The sequence below is a fragment of the Cryptomeria japonica genome, chromosome 11, assembly GCF_030272615.1.
Source record: "Cryptomeria japonica chromosome 11, Sugi_1.0, whole genome shotgun sequence".
NCBI lineage: Eukaryota > Viridiplantae > Streptophyta > Pinopsida > Cupressales > Cupressaceae > Cryptomeria > Cryptomeria japonica.
In genome coordinates, this window is record NC_081415.1 from 37,567,927 (window position 1) to 37,586,419 (window position 18,493).

At 32.3% G+C, this 18,493-nt stretch overlaps 1 protein-coding gene across 1 annotated transcript; it reads left to right on the forward strand.

The window, feature by feature from the left end:
* Window positions 1-16,571: 16,571 nt before the first annotated feature.
* LOC131860012 (secreted RxLR effector protein 161-like) lies at window positions 16,572-17,336 on the forward strand. The gene has a single exon (XM_059214353.1). The coding sequence runs from the start codon at window positions 16,572-16,574 to the stop codon at window positions 17,334-17,336; it is 765 nt and encodes a 254-aa protein (XP_059070336.1).
* The last annotated feature ends 1,157 nt before the right edge of the window (window positions 17,337-18,493 follow it).

Sequence of the window (18,493 nt, forward strand, 5' to 3'; positions counted from 1 at the left end):
TTCTTGAGGGAAAAAGTGCAGAGTAAAGATGTGATCTTGGAGAATATTTCTACAAAGGAGAAACTTGTAGATATCTTTACTAAACCTCTGCCTAAGACTACTTTTGAGTATCTTAGAAGTCAGCTAGGGGTTGTACCCTTCATGAGGTAAACTAAACATCAAGTTGTAGGCTGTTGATGCTAAAGAGTAAAGTTTTATATTGCATGTTTTACATTCAATTTGGTATTGTTGTCAAAGGGAGAGAAAAACTATGTGATTATGGGAAGAAGCACCTATGACAAGCTGAAGACAAGGAGAGTAATGGTAAAATGTAAACCAGAATTCCTATTCACAATCACAACAATCAATGGTACTGATATTTATATTGCCATCAATGCCAAAGGGGGAGATTGTTGGCATTTGCGTGAAGATTGCATTGATGATATGTTATGTTGTCATTGATGTCAATTATACGGTAATGGTATTGTTGTAATAATGTTTTGTAATCGGTAGGAAGAGATAAGGGAAAGGAAACTATAACCAGTAGGTAAGTTTGTGGAGTGAACCAGTATTCCTAGGTATTGGAGAGTTGAACTGGTAAACCCTACTTGTTGTTTTGATAAACCCTAACCGATTAAGTTAGGTAAATTGGTTATATTGGTTTATGATATGATAATGAGTGTTAATGATTATAACACATATGCATATTGTATAAAGAGATTTTCAAAGAGTTTTTGGCATGTTGAGTTAATATTTTTGTCTAGGGAATGAGCAAGTATACTACATGTAATGCAAATGGGTAAAAGTACAAAGCTGTGTCACACTTTTGTAAAGGAAATGGCCAATGCTGATTCAACTTTTTAAATTAAATCAATAGAAATCGAAATATATGTTTTGAATTTTGAAATGAAGTAAACTAATCAAATCTATATTCTTATGTCTTTTTTCAGTTTTTAATTTTAAAAAAAATTTAAAAAATTATTTGAATATAGTTTTTTATTAAGTAAACACTATAATTTAGTTGCTGAAAAAATGTTGAAATTGAAGTTATACAAACCACCACACTTTATTTAGTAAAATTTACTTATTTTCTTGAATTTTTTATGTATATTGATAACTTGAAACTTTAGTGCATTGATGTATTGTTTACTCTTTTATATAAATATATACTTTTCATTAAATTTGAAAAGTTGCGTGTGCTGAAATATAACTGTTTCCAATTCCCACCACCTTTTTTCTTAATTATTTATATAAATCATAAAAGAATTATATCATCTTGACATAGATTCTTTTCTCTACTGCATCATATTTTTTTCAATTTTTTTAATAAATTTTAGTATTTTTTCTTGACAAGATAATCAACCTTATATTTTAGTGTTGATGACCTACTTTCAAAAACAATAAAATATAAAACATGAAAACTAATTAAAATATTAAAAGATATATATTTTGGAAAATTCACTTATAGATTTATAAAAGGGTATTTTTATATTTCAAAAAAAATAGTATTTATAAGAGTAGGAGTTGTTGAAGCATCGAGTTTTATTTTTTTTTGTAATTAGACCAAAAATAGTATAAAATATACATTTAGTAGACACTTCCAATTGGAAAAGTTGTGGCCCATATATAACTTAGCTATAATGAATGTATATAGACCATATGTTTGACTAGAATTAATTTTTAGTTAGAATTACTTAAATTCACTTGCGCTGATAAGTTAGCCTGAAACGTAACACACCTTTGTGTTTTACCCAAAGCATGTGATGAGTTGCTAAGTTCAATGAAGCAGTGATCAAGGAGAGGTCGAGGATTTCTTGAATGATGTGCAGAGATTGTTATGTAATCCAATGGTCATATCCGAATTGACTTGTTTTGTAATCTCTATGAGAGAATTGGGATTTTGTTGTGTTACTGACCTAATTTATTTGTTTATAAGCTCAATGAGTTGTTTTAGTTTAAGTGTTCGCAAAGTTTAATTGAGTGTGTGGTTGCCAAACTAGATGATGTATCTATAGTTTGAGTAAAGGCATATATGAGTATGAAAAGGATTTGAAGAAGCAAGTGAAGTGCTATTCAAATAGATCAGAAAACTCCTGTTGTTTTCTAACAAGTGCAGTAGTTAAATCCCTTAACCAAGTAATCTCTAACAAGCTTGGTGTTATTCAAATCCTCCAACCAGGTGATCCATTAGCTTGGATTCTAAATATTTTACAAAGGTTACTCCTAACAGGGTATTGCTTCTAACAAGGCATTGTAGTCATACCTTTAATTGGGTGGTCCCTAACAGGATTAGTTCTTAACAAGACATTTTGTAAAAGCTTTAACAGGCTTCACTCCTAATAGGGAGAACTTCAGAAAGAGTTAAGATAGTTATCTTGTGAGTTTCATCTCATAGTGGTATCTCCCATTTTGGTTTCCACATAAAAAATATTGTGTCGTGGTGAATTTTTTTGTGGTTATATTTTATTATGATTGAATTTCTTAACTACTTATTTCACTTTGATAAGTCATGATAACCAACAACAATATGAAATGAAGTTTTACTTATGTCAGTAAAAGTATTTGGATTTTTGTGAGTTTCAAGTTGTTTACTATTACCTATTGTAACAATCAATCGGTCTAGCTTGAGAATTTTAATCTGATAGAGATATTGCATTGATAGTTATAAGTTTACTTGAGAGGTTATTTCTAAGAAAGATGAAAGTTAATTATTATTTCTATCTACTGATTCATTCCCACTCTAAGTAACTCACCGGCTCCTTGTTATTTCATCATATCATCAATTCATCCTTGTCCTTATCTTCCTTCTCTATATCCTCTCCCTTCTCATTATCAACCTTTTCCTTTTTCTTCTTTGATTCAACATTCATCACTAGAGGATTAGAATTTGCTTCACAAGAGTTTACAATCTTCTAACTGTCATCAATATCATCTATAGAAATAACTTTTTCAGTTGTCTATTCATCCAGTTTTGCAATTTTTGGCTCATCTCATATGGGTGGCATCCCAAGGACTTCCAGAATAGACTTTTGAACAGTTTCCTGAGATTTGTGAGAAACTACATCATACTTACTTTTTAAGTATTTCCCTCATAATTTCTCATGTTTCCTTATGTACATCCACATTCTATACAATCATTATTTTATGTATTCTAGTTTTACTTCTAAATATTCTTTTTATTTCCATTAAAAAATTTGTCAACTTCAGTATTGGCAACTACTAGGCAGAGTTGCACTAGCTCATGTTCCCTTATTATCTCCTCTTCTATCTTAGCTTTTCTTTTTCTCAAATCCAAAATATCATACAAACTTTTAGGAACTTTAGATGAAATTTCTATAAGTGCCCCACTATATTTATTTAAATACACAATCGTGGCATGTTCAAATGATCTCTTACCTTTCTCATCGAATCGATCATAAAATTGAGAAAAAAAAATTATGATTACCTTGTTCTGTTATTACTTCCTTCACATCCTTAAGAGTTATGCCAGATTGTTCAACTTCAACTCTTAGCTTCTTGCTAGGTTGACCTTCTCTAGAAGGTTGCATCTTCACAAACTTGACAAAAATTGAAATCTTTTTGACCTCTCTCACTACTTCATCTGATTCAATCTCCTCTTCTATAGTGGCTGCCACATAAATTCTTTTGGATGTTCTATATCTCAAGAATATTATTACAAAGTCTTAAATTGATATGAAGTCTTCCGGAGATCTTTAAGGATCGACTGCACAATCATTCACCATCATCTATGACTAGTTGGATATCTTAGATAGGGAGGGGGGATTTCGAATATGCATAAAAAACTTCCCCCTAAGGCCAAGTGCCTTAGTTACTGAATGAGGTTCCATCACTAGAATCAAGTGCGAACACATTAATTGCATCTGAATCACCCTTTTTGACCCATTTCTTCTTGTATTGCACTCTGATCTCTTGAACCTTCACTTTTCCCTTGTCATATAACTTGTTCTTGTGTACCAAAGAATTTTTGTTCATATTTTTGCTTTCGTAGAATTTTACAATGTGATCGGATTTGTTGCAAGCATAGAAAACAATGTTGTTTCTTCGAGTAGAACTAGAATTACCTTGATTTCCCCTTAACCTGCATTGATTAGCAATATGTCCAAATCCTCCAGAAGCATAGCATCTCATATTTTTCCTATTCACCATACTTTTGTATTTATTTGACTTATGACAATATTTATTGCAATTGAAACATTGTCCAGAGAATGATGAACTATTCTGATTCACCCTATTTCTATATTGACTTGTCATATGACCAAATTTATTACAGACAAAGTATTTACCATTAAATTTATAAGCTTTGGGTTGTCTTACCATAGAGCTCTTGGTTTTTTTATGATGAGGTTTAGCATTGCTTTGACTAGATTCAGAGCTCTCTCCTTTCTCATATCCAAGTCCTCGCTTATCATCTTTACTCTTCTAACTTTGTAGAATCTCATCTATCTTAGCTAAGCTAACATTGAATTTTTCTTTATACTTATTAGTAGAGGTAAGTTCATCTCTGAAAATTATGATCTTCCTTCCAAGCTCTTGCTCATTATTCTTGGATTGTATCAATTCAGCCTTACCTAGTCATTTTCACAATTTAACCTGCAACATTCATTATATCTATCCTTTAATGACTGAGTACTCATTCCGCTTCCTATCTTCAATCTCCTTTGTTAGCTTCATCAAAATGGGTTACATTTCATTTTTCAATATAACATTATGGATAGAAAGCTTTTCACATTCATCTGTCTAGTCGTTTATAATGTCTATGAATTTTACTACTCATTGTAGATTGGCAAATTGGATCGTGGATCTGGACGTTTGAGTCTATGTTTGAGTCTTTTAAGTTTAGAGATTATCTAAATGGATAATTAGGGTGTGTCCACTGGACTTGTATCCATGTATTTTTAAGGAATGTAGGGGCGATCTGTGAGGGACATCGATCCATACATTTTTCATCGTTTCTGTTCTGTTTTCCATTTTACTCCTATGACTTTCGACAGTCACTGTCACTGCAAATTTCACATAATTCCATCAACTCATTGATAATAAAACTGACGGTTAAGTTCCAATTTCAATTTCAAATATGCGTCTCTCTCCCAAGCTACAACAGGAGGATTTCTCACGCTCAGAATATTCCTTCTACATTCGTCTCTATGAAATATTCACTCCCAAAAATCTCTCCAACAGTGAATATGGCGGGGTGAATGCTTATCAGAATTGTGATATAAACATTTCAAGTTGTGAACAACTCACAATCTTCTACCAATAAAGCAAGCCATATTCTAGACCCTAAGTGCTGCAAACAATAAATCATTGTTGTATATGGATGTCTGTCATTCAGACTCATATTTAAAATAGCAATGATGTTCAGATCCAACAACCCAATTCATATTCTTTTGCTAGCGAAACTGAATGTTTTTTTTATTAATGTGATCTTGTGTAATCTGCAGCGACAAAAGATAGGGAAAAAACACCAATCCCTTCGAATGTCCCTCTTATGTTTCACAACTCAAATCTCCATCGCCTTGCTATATTATTGTAAAATTTATTGATATGGTGTTTGAATAAATTTTCGCAAATGTATTGTAACGAGTTTGCTTTAGAATATAGTGTTTTGTATCCCCAAATTAGTCGATTGGTGAAAGTTTGCACATATAATGAAAGATGTGAAATACATTGATATCCAATTTAGCATGTCATCTCATGCAAATCAAACTAGTGAGCTCTTTTACAATTTATCATTCTTAACTTCACATAAGCTTAAAGTTACTTACTTGAAATCAAAACCTAACTCAATATAAAAAAATAAAGATAAAATATTTAAAATATAATATAAATGAAATTATGAATGATTAAATTCATTAAAATTAATGTCAATCTTATTGAAAAATAAGATATATTTGAATTTTTATGAATAAGGAATTTAAAAAATATATATTTTCAATATAAAAAGGAGAAACAATAGATGACATTGCACTTAGCCACCCACAACACACCTCTTTATTTTCTAGTCTTCATTCAATGCAAAAGTGGACCTCATTAAAAAAAAATAGTTAAATAGAAACAAATTTGATTTATCATATAATATAAGGACATTCTTAAATCATCTACAATAATCATAACTCTACACATAACATGACTAATAGGTTTATTCATATCCTTTTCATATGGAAAACCTCATGCATAAGCCAACATGTAAAATTTAGTTTGGCTATCTAAGGCTACAAAACATCAACTCAATGAAATTTACAGTAACATCCAAGAATTTTGTTGGGCCCAAAATACATAATCATAGCCCCAAGTATCAATTTTCATACATGTATTTCTTATTGCTTTTCATTTGTGTGTGTATTCTAGAAATATTAAAATTGTTCATAATATTTTTTTCTACCAAGCTTACTTTAGTTTCCAACTAATGATAAATTTTATTTTATCTCACACTATTCCTTCTTTACACAATATTTCAATCATACTAACCTCCATTTTGAAAAGACAATCCCTTGGTTAACTAAAAATATCCAATCTTTACACTTGAGTACTAGCTAGAGACATATTGTATGAATTCCTTCATTCCACGTAAGGGATCTCTTTGACTTAATTGTCCACTAGTGCAACTCAAGCCAATATTAATCTCTCACATGACTCATATGAGAAGCATGTGTAATGTATAATCTATCACTAACAACACATGATCCATTGAAGAATGCTCAAAGGAACCCCTAAAATGGCAATGGGCTCCAAAACCAACAAGATTAAACTATATAACAAGAAATATTCTTGGAAATAGATGGTCATTAAGGTTTTATATATAAGTTCTTTCAAACAATTGATCTCTAATTGATCTCTCCATATATATATATATATATATATATATTGTGGTGGTGACAAAAGTGAGACTTGGTGACTAGGACCTAATCCCACTTTTGCCAACACATTGGGAATATGAAGGAGCCTAGGGAGATAGCTCACTTTAGTTACTTCTTGTGAGAAAGAGAGAGCTAAGGATTACCTCTTAGGGTTTCTATTCCTCTTGTTGCAAATGATAAGAAAAAACTAGTGTTTGAATGATCACCTAGACTAGGAGATACAAAATGAAGGACAAAAGAACTTGAAATTGAACAAACTTGCAGATCTAAAACTGAAATACTGAAAGCATGAAACTATAAATCTGAGTTACTCAATCTGCAACCTATCAAATTTTATTGCAAAGTGGACGGACTAGGGTGCGATGCCAGTGTCCTTGATAGTTTTCTACACTTTTGAGACTTCTGGGTGGTTCCAATTCCTTTTTGGGATCTGGAACCTCCTTCAAGTACCTATTTTGAAACCTGCAACTGAAAAGGGAAGGTTTGGGTGGCTATATAGGGTTATTCTTTAGTCAAACCCCTATGTTGGTGATTTCCACCTCCACAAATAGCTGATAATGTACTAAAAATGTGTGTGGTAGAACCTCGAGTGTATGCAAGACTGTAAAATGAAAGAAAAGAATCTATAGCAAACCTAAAGAGTAAACCCTAATTGCTTATAATTGACAAAGTAAATTCTCTAAATCAATGATACAAAGTGATCTAAAGAATGAATGTAAATATGCAAGTTGATGTAAAGAAGCTCTCCACATAGCCTTCTCTTTCACTACATAGAAGGCTCCTTGTGCTTTCTCCAATAGCTTTTTCTTCAATTCCATTTGATAGATCTTAGTTTCCTTCAAATGAAGAAGGAGAGCTCTTATGTATGAAACCCTAGATCTTAATTTCAAGTTAATTCCACCTTTAGGATGACCTAGGAATTGAACTTCTTGCCAATATTTTACGGTTGAGCATTATAATATCATAGAATTATACTCCAAAATTTCGGGAACAATGTCAAGGACCATGTGCACTCCCACCACGATCTAACCAATTTTCAGATCCATTAGATATGATGATATTAGAGAAAATCCCAAAGTTACAGCTAATTTTGAGGTGTTTTGATATGCAAAATCGGGCACACTTAGGGTTTATGATTAAATGATTTATTGGAGGAATAAAATAAAAAGAGGCACACTTAGGGTAAAGGGCCCTATTTTATAATGTGGGGAGTGATCAAATATGACTTTAGATTTAATTAAATTAATTAATTAAATACTTAAAGGAAAATAATAATGCAAGATGTAAACACACTAAGGTGGGTGCTAAACGAAGTGTGAAATTGTACCACCCTAGCAAGGGTGTACAACTTACGACACTATATATATATTTTGATAAGTCACAACTGAAATAATATTTTTAGCGTTTTCCTTGTAACTAAGAACTAGATGAGTAGAACTGAACCCAAAACCTCCCATGTAGGAGGCTCATAGCTAACCGTTGTGTTGTCGGGTCATCCTCTATTTAAGATATTTATATTAATACAACTATTTATAACATAAATTTTAAAATATAAATGAATTAATAAAAAATAATATAGATAATATATAATTTAGATTTTTCTTAAAATAGTATACCAATAATATTATTAAATTTATTATATATATATATATATATGAAATTATTATATTTATACAAACAATAATATAATTTTTTTTAAATAACAAAAAGAGAGAAGCTAAAATGATTAAATTTATATAGCTTATGTTTGATCATTACTTTATCTATTATTTTCAAAAATATTTATTGGTTGTCAATCTCATTGTATGTGCTAATTACAAATAAATAATTGCCATATATTTTTGACATTTATAATTATATCAATTACTATCGGATATGTCCATTACACCTCATATAGGTGCAAGCACTAGTAAGTAAAAAATAAATGGAATTTGTTTGACTTTATAACAAATAGAATCCCTCCACATTAATTTTCTAAGTGGCCATGTAAAAATTTTTTAGGATTGCTCATTTTTTTTCTTTAATAAGAATTATAGGGGCATTATGGTGCTACCACTCTATGACATCACTTTTCTCTCTACGTGCTCATTGTCGATTGGTCAAGTGTGAAGCCAACTCCACAACCTACCTTTGCATTCTCCTTGCTTGGAAGCTTTGAAGTAAAGTTTATATATCAATCAAAGACCACAAAAGAATGTTGTCAAATGATGTTATGATAACACCTTGGTAGAATTGTACCTAAAATATGGAAGCATAGATACGGAAACTATATAGTTTGACAAAATTCCTCAACGAAATGTGTTCTCATGGATCACAATCAGTGAAAAATATGAAAAAGAAATTAATTTTACTAGATAAAATATAGGAACTTTAATACAAAGTCAATTGACAACACTACCATGATTGTAGGATACTCATAAAATAGATTTGTTGAAAGAGACTTTGAAAACTCTCAAGCAAATGCATATGGAAGGGCCACAACCAAATTAATTTATAGTGTCCTCTTGGCCTATACCAAAATGGTAACTTTGGAAAGAGGGTTTAAACACACACCAAATCCTCATGGTAGGGATATTTTTTTATCAAATATTATAGTTGGAAGGGCTTTGGTAGAGATACAAATAAAATATAGAGTTATAATTAGTGCACCTGATTGTTTTGACAAAATGCTTCAAAGAGATGTCATCTCATGGAATGAAATGATTCCAATATCCATAGAAAATGGATTTGATGAAAAGGCTTCAGAAAATATCAAACAATTTTAGTTAGTGACTATAAGGTCTAACCCCCATGACCTTAAGCCTACATCCTCCTTGCTTGTGCCAAATGAGGCTTTGCGGAATTAGAATTGCAATAGCACTAGTGGACATATATGCAAAGTGTGGAAGTATAGACTAGGTAGGTGAACTATAGTAGATTTCCTAAAATAAAAATGTGGGTCTTATGGAATCATGGAAGTATGATGTATATGTTTACAGGGATGATTATGATCCTGTAGGTAAAATCAACATAAACTATTCCATGTGAACAACATAATCATAACTAAGAATTACTCATTAAAAAATATCCTTTCCATTAAACTCATATCAAGAACCTTGTAATAGCATCAAAATATAATGCCTCCATGTCTATTTATAGGAAGGGCATCACATTTCCAGCCAATATTTCTTAACATATGATTATACTACTCTTAAAATGACATTGCATTACACTTATTTTCATGCTAAGAATTATATATATATATATATATATATATATATATATATATATATATATATATATATATATATATATATATATATATATATATATATATATATATATATATATCTATATATATATATATATATCTATATATATATACTGGTGTCTAGAGGTAATACATCTGTAATTATAGAATTTGTTTATTTATCCTATTTCCATGTCTCCTTTCAATTGAATGCTAGTAAATATTATATTACATTGTGGACCCCATTCTTTTTTCCATCCACTATAACCTATGATGACAAGCAAAAATACATACTACTTAATATCATTCGTAGTTTTAGCATAGGCATAATAACGTGCACAATGCCTAAGTCTATTTTTTCACAAGTAAATAGGAAATGTCTCATATATACATAGTGATAGACTAGTAGCAAAAGAAGGATGTAACACTACTAAAGGCATATTTTCTGGATTTGGTTCAGTAACTCTCACCCCTTAAGTGACTCTTAATTAGAAAAATAAATATTAGTATATCTCATACTATACAATGGTTCCCATTCTTTTTTCTAATTCCGTTCATTGGTTGCGAAGCATCCCATGTTACTTTTGATCATCACTAGATAAGCGCTAAATATAATCAAACATATTACATAAGGTCAATAAAGAGTTTTTCTTATAAAGTTAAAGCTTTTGAGTTAGTTCTTGACATCTTTCATTAAGTCTGGCTATTATACAATGGGTAGAATTTGGCATCCATCAGATACATGTTACTTACAAAGATACAATAATCTATATAAAATAAGATATGGTGATTAGCTCTTGGCATCAGTCATTTGCATGGATTTCTAATGCAAATCTACGTGGAATCAAGTCTTACCACCAACCCAAAAGTGAATGCATTTGTTATTCTACCAGGTCAGAAACCTAGTGGAGAGGTTCCTTACCTCTTCCAAACACCTCAGACAAAGCCGGACCTGCCGAACTGAAGAACCAAACACTGCCGGTAGTTTATGCCTTGCGGACACAAACAAGAGATTTTTCCTCTTCCAAGCACCTCAAACAAAACAGGACCTGCCAACCTGAATTACCAAACACTTGTTGACTATTCTTATGTTTGGCACAATGCAATGCAAAGGTATCGTGTGTCATCTTGCTTAGGTGGCACATATGGTAGTGTTAATTGCTACGGTGGCAAATTTTGAAGTTTGTGTTTAAACGCCAAAAGCTTTAACCGAGGTAGTGGTATAGACGTGATATTTGCAGTATGGGAATTTAATGCATTGCCAGGTTGTTCGTAGATACTTGCCATTTGTCCACATTGTGTGGCGGACTTCAAATTGTTTGCAAAATAATTAAGGTTGTGGGTAGTTTGAACATGTTGTAACTGGTTTGTTTTCCGTCAGTTTACATTTTGCTTCAGAGCAGCGGATATGTTGGATATGGGCTTGAACAAGGTTCAGTAATTTCGTTTTGGGTTTTTAACATATGCTTCTACGTGTTCTAAGGATTATATTGATACCTGTTTTGGCATCTTCTGATCTTTCTCTTATCTGTTGTTGTGAGATTTGTGGCTTGGCTGATGGATATCTTCGAATGCAATAAACATGTGACAGCTCCATTTGAGACACCATGCATTATCAGGTGGAAACATTTTGTATAGGTTCGAGCATATCAGGTATGTGCATTATATTTTGAAAAGAATGCAGATTTACAACTCCAGCATTAAAGGTATTGGTGATATAAAGTCTTTGAATGTATTTGATGCATAAATACTTCATCAGGAATGGCAATGGCTATGGTTTTTGATATAGTGATGAGTTTTGAAGTGGTTATGTTTCGAAGTAATAATGATTGTTGAAATGGCAGAAACGTGTCATGACATGAATGTTATAAAATCTGAAACAGTTTTAAAAATGTTTGGTCTGCAATACTGGAATGTATATTCGAGTATTTCAGATCAAAATGCTTAATAGTGTTTGACATTTATAATGTTCATTGGTTTCATTGGTTTCAAAGATGCATTCGAATCTGAAAGCAAACGGTTGTGTTCGGTTTTAAAACAGCATTCATACAAAGTGGTTTTGTAACAAACCCCAACTGGTTCAGTTGGGCTGGTATAACCGTTTCCATTCGTATCATATCATTATTTATTGAGATCATTTGGAAGATCTCAGGGTGTGTATGAAATGTGAAAAAGAACAGTGAAAAGAAACGCATATGCATTTGTATTGAAAGTTATAATATATACTTATACATACATACTGATGTAGTATTTACATCTATATGTATTTATAAGACTGAAAGGAATAGGGTTGAACACCCTGAGCAGTTGTAGCTGCTGGTTGTAAAGAATTGAAGTTCAATAAAGATGCAGGATTATTGGAGTGGTTTTTTCACCCTATGACGAAACCATAAGGATTTTCGAGGGTTTTCCCACTCGGCACAAATTTGGTGTTTCTCTTATTTGTGAGTTGGCATATCTTGTTTTATAATTTCTGTTCAAGATTGATATGATTCAAAAGTTGTTGTATGTTGAAAATCAGTGTTAAATAATAGCAAAATTTGCGAATTACATACTGTTCTGATTCAACCCCCCCCTTCTCAGAACCCTGATACTTCCAACAAGTGGTATCAGAGCATAGGATTCCTTTTAGGAATTGTTCCAGGGATTTTTTATTGGAAGTTATGGCACATTCTGAAGGAGCTTTCCTTAATAGGGCACCTTTGTTTGATGGAAATGATTATGTTTTCTGGAAAGTTAAAATGGAAGCATTTATACATTCTCTAGATGTAAGGATGTGGGATGTAGTAACAACAAAATACAATGTTCCAGCGTCAGTTCCTACTGATGCAGATGAGAAACTAAAATTTGAATTAGATAAGAAGGCTAGATATGCTCTTCTTTGTGGTCTTGCTAGAGATGTCTTTGCCAAAGTCATTTATTGTAAATCTGCAAATGATATATGGGTAAAACTTGAAACTATCTATCAAGGAGATGACAAGGTTAAAGAATCTAAACTGATTACTCTTAAAACTCAGTTTGACAATCTGAAAATGAGTGATGACGAAACCATTGCTGCATATTTTTTAAGAATTGAGGAAGTTGTGAATGCCAGAAAGGGTCTAGGTGAAGACATAGAAGAACATGATGTTGTTTCAAAGGTTATTAGGTCAGTCCTACCTAAATTTGAAACAAAAATTTCTACATTAGAAGAAAAGAAAAGCTTTTCAAAAATGACCTTACATCAACTCCAAGGAACTCTAACTGCGTATGAAATGAGAATTAGCAATCAAGCTAGTTCTTCATCAAAAGAATCAGCCTTTAAGGTTGAAAAGAATGATGAGAGTGATTAAGATCTAACTGATGCTTTAGAAGCATTATTGTTTAAAAGAATGGCAAAGAAATATAAAAGCAAACCTAAATGCTTCAGTTGTGGTCAATTAGGACATTTTGCTGCTAGATGTCCAAATATTGAACTTGATGAGTGTGATGAGAAGTTTTCTAGGAAGAAGCCGTGGAATCAGAATAAAAGATTTAAGGATTTCAAAAAGAAAAGTCTTTTTTCAAAAGAGGATCCAAATGAAGAATCTAGTGATGCAGATGAAGAAGGGGAAACATTATTTATGGCTGAAATAGTACATACTCCTAAATTTGAATCAAATGAGCCTGAATCTTCATCTGATTTAGAGATAGAAGTGGATCTTGAAGAAGAACTTCTAAAATCCCTGCAAGAAATTAAAAGATTAAAAAAATCAGTTGCAAATCATGAGACTGAAAATCAAAAACTTCAAGATGAATTAATAAAAGCAAATTCAATTATAGAAAATCAAAAATTCTCACTTGAAGAAAAGGATAAAAAACTGAAAATCTTGCAATGTTCTTCTGAAGAATCTACTAATCAGAAAACAAAGTTGTTTTTCAATGGATATTGTTTCAACTGCAATGTTTTTGGGCACAAAGCAATCTTTTGTAAAAATAGCACTGGTCAAGGCAAAAGAAAAGTTATTAGGTGCTTCAAATGTTTTTACTATGGTCACTATGCAAATTAGTGTAAATTAAATCTGAGACCTAAACAGATATGGAAACAAGTAAAGACAAATGAAAAGTCCTTAATTGTTGAAACAGTCTTATTTGCTCAAAATTCTGCAACATGGGTGTTAGATAGTGGTTGTTCTCACCATATGACTGGATGTAAAAGCAAATTCAGAAATTTAGAAAACTTTGATGGAGGGTTTGTACGCTTTGGTGATAATTCAGGAGCTTATATAACAGGAAAAGGCTCAATAGTCTTAAACAATAGTACACCAATTCATGATGTCTATTTTGTTGAAGGTTTGAAACATAATCTTTTAAGTGTAAGTCAGATTTGTGACAGTGGTTATTCTATCTCTTTTAATGCAAAAGGATGTTATATTAAGAATGAAAAGGATAGAGTTATTGCTAGTGGATTAAGAACAAATGGTAATCTATATAATTTGACAGATTCTACTATTCAAGAAACTTCTTTGGTCAATACCTGCTTTATGAGTCAAGTGGAAGAAAATTGGCTATGGCATAAAAGGTTGGGACATTTAAATTTTGATAATCTTGCTAGAATTAGCAAAAACAAAAAGGTGAGAGGTCTACCTCAAATAACTAAACCAGCAAATATTTGTGAAGAGTGTGTTAAAGGCAAACAAACAAGAGTTTCTTTTAAAACAAAAGAATACATGTCAAATAGACCACTTGAATTAGTGCATACTGATTTGTGTGGTCCAACGAAAACTGCTTCATTAAGTGGTGAGAAATATTTCATGCTGTTTATAGATGATTATTCCAGGATGGTTTGGGTAACATTTCTGAAACATAAATCAGAAGCCTTTGAACATTTCAAAATTTTTAGAAAGATGGTAGAACGTGAAACTGATTTAAAATTGAAATGCTTAAGATCAGATAAGGGAGGAGAGTTTACATCACAGGAATTTATTGAGTATTGTGAAAAACGAGGTATAAAAAGACAGTATTCTACTGCTAGGACACCACAGCAAAATGGTGTGGTAGAGAGGAAAAATAGGACTGTCAAGGAAATGGCTAGGACCATGTTGAATGAAGCCAAATTGCCTGACAAGTTCTGGAAAGAAGCGGTTCATATTGCTGTTTATATCTTAAACAGAGCACAAATCAGGATTCGAACAGCATATACACCATATGAATTATGGTATGGAAAAACAGCAAATGTTAAGAACTTTAAAATATTTGGTTGCAAATTTTTTATTAGAAAGAATGATGATTCTCTAGAAAACTTTAACTCAAGATCTGATGAAGGGATTTTTCTTGGGTATTCTACACATAGCAAAGCATATAAATGCTATAATAAAAGGCTGAACAAAATTGTAGAAGCCATAAATGTTATGTTTGATGAAACATCTGTATGCTGTAATGACAAAGAAGAATATGAAAGTTTATCTTTTCAAGAATCAGAAAGTTTTCATAATGAAAATCATGAACAAGATAAAGTTGAAACTGATGATGAAGATGAACTTGCAGGAAGAATAGAATCAGAAAATAGTCCCAATTCTAAAATCACTAGTGATGGATCAAAGATAAAAACATCTTCTAGAATAATAGCTAAGAGACATCCTGAGTCTCAAGTTATTGGTGATATTGATAAAGGAATTTTGACTAGAAGAAAAGCCAAAATAGGAGAACAAGTAAATATTGCTGAACAGTTTTGTTTGATAGCAGATTTTGAACCAAAGAATGTAACTGAAGCTCTATCAAATTCTAGTTGGCAAAATGCAATGCAAGATGAAATAAATCAGATAGAGAAAAACAAGACTTGGGAACTTGTTCCTAGGCCTCATGACAAAAATGTTATTGGAGGAAAGTGGATATTTCGTAATAAACTGAATGAGGAAGGAGTTGTGGTCAGGAATAAAGCCAGATTTGTTTGCAAAGGATATGCACAGCAAGAAGGAATTGATTTTGGTGAAACCTTTGCACCTGTTGCAAGAATGGAATCAATTAGAATCTTTCTTGCATATGCTAGTCATAAAAATTTCACTGTTTATCAAATGGATGTTAAAACTGCTTTCTTAAATGGGTATCTTGAAGAGGAAGTGTATATGGAACAGCCTGAAGGATTTGAATCTGCTGACAAGTCTGATTATGTTTTTAAACTCAAAAAAGCATTGTATGGCTTAAAGCAAGCTCCTAGAGCTTGGTATTCTAGGTTGGATAAACATCTACTTGCAAATGGGTTTATTAAAGGAAGTGTGGACAACACGTTGTATACCAAAATTGACAATGATAATTTGCTAGTTGTTGAAATATATGTTGATGATATAATCTTTGGTTCTACTAATGATGGCTTGGCTCAAACATTTTCAAAAATCATGGAGTCTGAATTTGAAATGTCTATGCTGGGACTCTTGACATTTTTCTTGGGCCTTCAAGTCTCTCAGCTTGAACATGGTTTGTTTATATCACAACTGAAATATGCTAAATAAATGCTTAAAAGATTTCAAATGGATAATTGTAATCCTGTTGGCACACCCATGGAAACCGGATGTAAGTTGATAAAATCTGATGAATCTCCTCTTGTTGATCAAAGAGAGTATCAGTCTATGATAGGCAGTCTTTTATATCTTACTGCTTCTAGACCTGATCTAATGCACTCTGTTTGTCAAGTTGCTAGATATCAAGCAAGTCCTCACCAATCTCATCTCAATGTTGTTCATCGTATCTTTAAATACATACAGGGTACTTTGGATTATGGTTTGTGGTATCCAAAAAATGATGATTTTAATCTACTTGGTTATACAGATGCTGATTGGGGTGGCTGTAAAGATGATCAGCGAAGTACTAGTGGTGCTGCATTTTTCTTAGGTGATTGGTTAGTTGCTTGGAACAGTAAAAAACAAGACTGTGTTACAATTTCTACTGCTGAGTCTGAAATTATTGCTGCCACCGCATGTTGTACTCAATTACTTTGGATGTCATATCATCTTTCAGATTTGTGTATTACGGTTCCTAAACCGATGAAGATTCTTTGTGATAATATTAGTGCTATACAGATTTCCAAAAATCCTGTTATGCATTCTCGAACTAAACATGTGGCTATCAAATTGCAGTTTATTCGTGAACAAGTGTCCTCCAATGAAGTCATCCTTATTCATGTGCCTTCTAAATTGCAAGTTGCAGATATTTTTACCAAAGCACTACCACGAGCCTTGTTTGAACAACTCCGCACTCGATTGGGAGTTATCTCTCAATCTCTGCTGGCTCAATAATTGTTCTTTCTTCTTCTGTACTGGTTCTTAATTTTTGATGCAAAACATTTTGGGGGAGTACATGCTTCATTCAGTGATGTAGTACATGCTTCATTCAGTATTCACTGATGTTCATTCAGTATTCAGTGATGTCAGATTCAGATTCATGTCAGATTCATTCATATTCAGTATTCAGTTTCAGTTTCAGTGACTGGTTTGTTGCTTCGATTGCTGGTTCAGCGCTGGTTCAGTCATGGTCACTCTGTTGTGTGACTGGTGATGCTTGCATTATGATTCTATTGGTGCCTTAGCTGTGTATTTTTCTCATGTAAATATATGTATGAGCTGTGTTGTTTGTTCATGTATATATATATCTATGAGATGTGGAAAATTTTTTGCATCAAAAATGGGGGAGATTGTTGACTATTCTTATGTTTGGCACAATGCAATGCAAAGGTATCGTGTGTCATCTTGCTTAGGTGGCACATATGGCAATGTTAATTGCTACGGTGGCAAATTTTGAAGTTTGTGTTTAAACGCCAAAAGCTTTAACCGAGGTAGTGGTATAGACGTGATATTTGCAGTATGGGAATTTAATGCATTGCCAGGTTGTTCGTAGATACTTGCCATTTGTCCACATTGTGTGGCGGACTTCAAATTGTTTGCAAAATAATTAAGGTTGTGGGTAGTTTGAACATGTTGTAACTGGTTTGTTTTCCGTCAGTTTACATTTTGCTTCAGAGCAGCGGATATGTTGGATATGGGCTTGAACAAGGTTCAGTAATTTCGTTTTGGGTTTTTAATATGTGCTTCTACGTGTTCTAAGGATTATATTGATACCTGTTTTGGCATCTTTTGATCTTTCTCTTATCTGTTGTTGTGAGATTTGTGGCTTGGCTGATGGATATCTTCGAATGCAATAAACATGTGACAGCTCCATTTGAGACACCATGCATTATCAGGTGGAAACATTTTGTATAGGTTCGAGCATATCAGGTATGTGCATTATATTTTGAAAAGAATGCAGATTTACAACTCCAGCATTAAAGGTATTGGTGATATAAAGTCTTTGAATGTATTTGATGCATAAATACTTCATCAGGAATGGCAATGGCTATGGTTTTTGATATAGTGATGAGTTTTGAAGTGGTTATGTTTCAAAGTAATAATGATTGTTG

Coding starts and splice junctions, on each gene's coding strand:
- LOC131860012 (XM_059214353.1), top strand. CDS start 16,572: ATGGATAATTGTAATCCTGTTGGCACACCCATGGAAACCGGATGTAAG.